We start from the raw sequence: 4,860 nt of genomic DNA on the forward strand, positions 1-4,860 counted from the left end.
ACCCAAACCACACCAATTCCACAGACCGTTCATGACTTTGTTCCAGCTTCTCCTTTCATAGTAGGCTTCACAATTACTTCTCACCTCTATCTATGCTAACACTGATGCAAAGTCAAACTTCAGAGGCTCTCTGCATGAGAATCTTCATCTACTTTCTAGCATATTAAAGCCATCACATAACAGGATTCTTGGCAGGAGTGCTACTGCTAGTCTCCACTTAAGAGAAGCAGAACTGCTGCTGTTCCTGCATGTAGCACAACACCCACCAAAGATGTCCCTGTAGACTCAGCTCAGGAAAGTCTAATGCTGCTTCCCAGCACCTCCCTCTCCCCAGGTTCTCTAAGATGGAACAGCATGATATTTTCAGTCCATTACACGAAAATACCATATAAACTTTGCATTTACCCTGGTCACAGCCCAAACAGGAATGTGCAGAGGTTCTGAATTTTATTATTGTCCTGGTTCCGGCCAGGACAGGGTACCACCTCATGTCATGCAGGGGGCAAAGGGAGGGGGTCCCTTCTGGTCGGGTAGCATGAAGCAAGCAATCAGGGGTAACATCATGTTCTGCATGGTGAGCACTCACGTGTGAATCATTTGCATGTTTTGTACACTGTTATTAATACTGTTCATTTTCTTATCTCATTGCTGTTTCCAGTAAATTGTTCTTATCTCAAACCATGATATTTACCTTTTGTGCCTCCAATTCTCCTCTCCATCCTGCCACAGGGGAGGGGGGAGTGAGTGAGTGGCATGTGGTTTGGAGTGTTTCAGTGGGAACACTAAATTGGGGAATACCATTCCTAAACCATGACAATTACTATTTTTCAAGCTGACTAGGCAAAAATCTGTTGGAAACCCTTACCTGTACAAGTTCCTGGAGTTCTCTTTTTACATCTTCTAGACCACCAATATCTTCCCAGGTAACTTGTGGCACCTCCACCACAGTCTCCCGAAGAGCGGATGGGTTGCTCTGGCTCAGAGCCCACTGTCATTAGAAGAAACAGCATTATATCAATTCTAACTTTTTATGTTCACTTGCTTCAGATAAGCAATTAGACATTGCACACAAAAGAAAGAAGGGCACTCCTGCATTACCCTGAAGTCATCCATGGTCACAGCCAGAGAGTTCATCACTTCAGCATCGATGGTTTCATCTTCCAGGTCTATGAGATCCATCTTCTTTCTGATAGCCTGAAGAGCAGCTTCTGAGCAAAGAGCAGCCAAGTCAGCACCAACATGGCCATGGGTCTCGTTTGCCACCTGAAAGCAGAGCACTGATTATGACTCTCAGGAATACAAGCAAGCGCTCTGCAAGGGCAATGCATGCTCTGGTCCCTCATTCAGAGGTGCAACAAAACTCTGAAGGACAGAAACATTAGTGCTTTGCTGCAAATTCAAGATGAGTGCTATCACATTTAGCAGCCAAAGACACTGCTGTTCCACCTCCTACTTGAGAACAAAGTTGCAACTGGAATAGATAGTGCGCAGAAAGATAACCCTGAGGGCTGCAGTTCTTCATTCAGGACAGAGATTACCACAATGTTCAGCCAGCTCTGTGAGTGCTGTTTCAGGCTTGCTTTATTTTTAAAGAGAATGCCACAGCAAACAAACACGGGACAGTGGCAAGGCACTTCCAGACTGGACTGATACACATTTGTTTCACTTAGCCCCAGTGTTCCTAACTAGCAAGTGAGGATTTTTGGTCACTGGTAAGCTAGTTAGAAGGAAGCCCAGAGATCACATATTTGCCCAGTTTCCTGCTGTCCTAAACAGAGACAAGCTTTTCTAATAGCATGCTACTCACCTGTTCCAGATCCACATCATCAGCCAGTTTCATATTTTTTGTGTGGATCTGCAGGATTTCCAGGCGCCCGGTGGCATCTGGGATACCAATATCTACCTCTCTGTCAAAACGACCTGGGGAGTACAAGCACATGTTGAGTTGCTGATTCTGCAAACTAAAGGAGCTGCAGTTGCTGCCTTCCTCTGACACAGGAACATGATGACAAGCCACAAACAATTTCAGAAAATGCCAGAGCTTTGGGTTTCTCTGCAGCATCAATCAGCACAGTAGCAGAGTCAGATCAGAGAAGGCAGAAAGGCTTATAGCCATTTAGGGAAAGTGAGACTACTGCATTAAGTAGAGTTCAGGATTATATAAATACAGAGAATTTCTGTTTTTTCCAAGCCTCATTTATAGGAAAATATGCTATCCTAACCAACACACCATGGGACATTTTTATTTATTCCTACCTTTGTGTCCACAAATACTGAGAGATTAAATTTTTCAAAACTTTCACAGCAGTACCCAAGTGGTGAAAAACATGAACTGCCCCAATATCTGAGGAGGCAGGAAACTCATGTATTACTGCAATATTAACTAGGGCATGTACATCTATAATTTTCTTCCAGCTATAGCTGTGCATTCAAACGCCTCATTAGACCATTAAGAGGCCATTTTTCCTGCAAATTTGATTTTACCAACTGGTCATACAACAGACATTCATTTACACTGCAAAGTTTTGAAAACCTGAATCTCAGAAACTACCAGACTTCTCATCAATAAAAGATAAATGGGACAATTCAGAGCCTCCTGCAACCTAAGGCACGAACAACTCCTTAAGCATTTAGTCCTGAAATAGCCTCACCTAATTGATGAAGTGAAAAAATGTGCTACCCTCTAAGTATTTCATTATTTCTACAAGTTCTAATCTAATAAAGCACAAAAATGATACTAAAGGCTGAAATCTAGAAATTAATTCCAAACAAGTAGCTGGAGAGAAGTTTATATAACACATAAGATGTTTAATATTAATTTCTACTCAATCTTTCCAAGGCCCCTGAAGCACAGCCCATAACAAAGTATCTGATACACAAAAAAAGAGATGGCAATCATGGTTACCAAATCGCCTGAGAGCTGGGTCAATGCTGTTAGGTCTGTTGGTGGCTGCCATAACAATCACATGTGCTCTCTGTTTCAGTCCATCCATAAGAGTCAGCAGCTGAGACACAATGCGACGTTCCACCTCTCCGTGTGTCTGTGGAGAAAGAAATAATTAGACCAAAAGCTCTAAAACACAGCACAGGAGCTAGTACTGCACCAGAGCAGACAGATACAACAGACATGAGCTGTTAAGAAACATTGTGAACTACATCAGATTCTTCTGATATGCAAATTCTGACATCCAACTGCTTTTAAGCATTAAGTTAAATACTGCTTTACTCTGTAGTCAAATGCAGAGACTCATGCCAGCTGCTACCAAAAAGGATGTACTCCTTTATCTTCTAAAGGCTTTCTTTACCTTCTCTCTTTTAGGAGCAATGGCATCCAGTTCATCAATGAAGATGATAGCAGGAGCATTCTTCTCTGCTTCTTCAAAGGCTTTCCTCAGGTTGCTCTCAGACTCACCAGCCAGCTTGCTCATGATCTCGGGACCTAAAAAAATAGCAACACTGTAGCACCCAGAAGAGGGGCATCTAGCCCCCAAAACATGCAGCTGAATTTTTTTTAGTACAAGGTTCACATGTATCTATATTTCAAGCCAAAGAAAATACTATCAACCAAGTTCATTAAATTCGCATCTGAACAGGCAAGACCAGCATGCAGAATTACTTTCTATCATAATTTTGCTGTTTTCAGTTTACTCTAACAGAATGCAACACTAGCCGATGAGCTACCTTTAGCTGCCTCTTCCCTTACCCTATTTCACACTTGGTGAGCTTCTCTGTAATGTGCCACCACACACAGTTAATGCTTGCAAGGGAAGCAATCAAATTATATGGTGACAAATTAGCAGGGAAAAAGCTGTAAGATACCAAAGCTGTCTTCAGCATGCATTACACAGGTATATATTTACCTCTATAAGATTTTATAAATGAGTTCCAAAAAAACCCAACTGTTGGGAGGAATGGGTTAAAAAGCAAAACACTGGTGAGTGCTCAAGTGACTTTGCAGCTGGAAATAACCCTTGATAAGCCTGTGTGAACAGTAGCTAGTGATCCTCTGGCATGAACTAATAACAGTGCCCATGTCTCTGCTTGTGTGCCCCTGCCCAGGTATTGCTTCAGGAATCCCTCAGTTAGCGAGGTAATGGAAATAAATTTACTCTATGTTTTAGCCATGGGTTTGTAGTTGCCCTGGATGCCTGTCTGTATTGATTCACACACCAACTAACCAACCAACCAAAACCAACAAGCCACCACCAAAAAACAACACCCCAAACCCCATCTCCTCTCAAAGAATAAATAATAAAAATGCGTAAGTACATTAATCCCAGGAGGAAGGGCAGCATTCCTCTGAGATCTCCTACAACTGCTGAACACTAGTGCAGGCTCACAGATTTATTCTGTTTTTACAGATTTTCCATCATGCTGAAGGCAGTGGTAATGAAGAAAAAGTATGCTTCTAAAGGATCCAAGTGATGTGCCATGGGTTAGCAAGCATAGTCCCAGAAGTGATTTTCTTGCAAAGAGGTGCTTACAGCTTCCTCTATGACCTGACAGAATCTATCAACTGGCTAGTTTGAATATTGACAATTTTTTAAGCCACTTAAAATTTTGACCGCCTCTGTGGTCCACATTTAAGAATGGACAAACTCCAGGAAGCTCTCTCTTTGGCTTCTGGCTTTAGGACAGGTAACTGGGCTCATCCTATACAGGGCCTAGCAGGCCCAGGCTGGGCCCTTCTCGGTCCAGGCTGGGTCCAGGCCAGGACCTGCTCGGTCTGGGCCAGGTCTGGGCTGGGACACAGCCATCGTGGAGCCATGCAGCCCTGTTCCACCCACGGTCCCCCCACAGCCCTGTTACGTGCAGACGGCGTGGCCCAGCTCCACATGCCCCCCGCCTCCAGCGCGCCTG

The 4,860-nt window shown here is 43.5% G+C and overlaps 1 protein-coding gene across 1 annotated transcript in view; it reads right to left on the reverse strand.

Moving 5' to 3' along the window:
• The window catches only part of LOC103613937 (transitional endoplasmic reticulum ATPase), a gene marked incomplete at its 5' end in the record, with an annotated part of 34,834 nt that overhangs the window by 17,645 nt on the left and 12,329 nt on the right, over nt 1-4,860 (reverse strand). Inside the window, 5 exons of the mRNA XM_008631803.2 lie at nt 866-988; nt 1,099-1,263; nt 1,808-1,920; nt 2,906-3,041; nt 3,306-3,439. Coding sequence (XP_008630025.1) covers nt 866-988; nt 1,099-1,263; nt 1,808-1,920; nt 2,906-3,041; nt 3,306-3,439 — 671 coding nt within the window. The remainder of the gene's footprint in view (nt 1-865; nt 989-1,098; nt 1,264-1,807; nt 1,921-2,905; nt 3,042-3,305; nt 3,440-4,860) is intronic.

The sequence above is a fragment of the Corvus brachyrhynchos genome, unplaced genomic scaffold (genome assembly GCF_000691975.1).
Source record: "Corvus brachyrhynchos isolate BGI_N302 unplaced genomic scaffold, ASM69197v1 scaffold781, whole genome shotgun sequence".
Lineage (NCBI taxonomy): Eukaryota > Metazoa > Chordata > Aves > Passeriformes > Corvidae > Corvus > Corvus brachyrhynchos.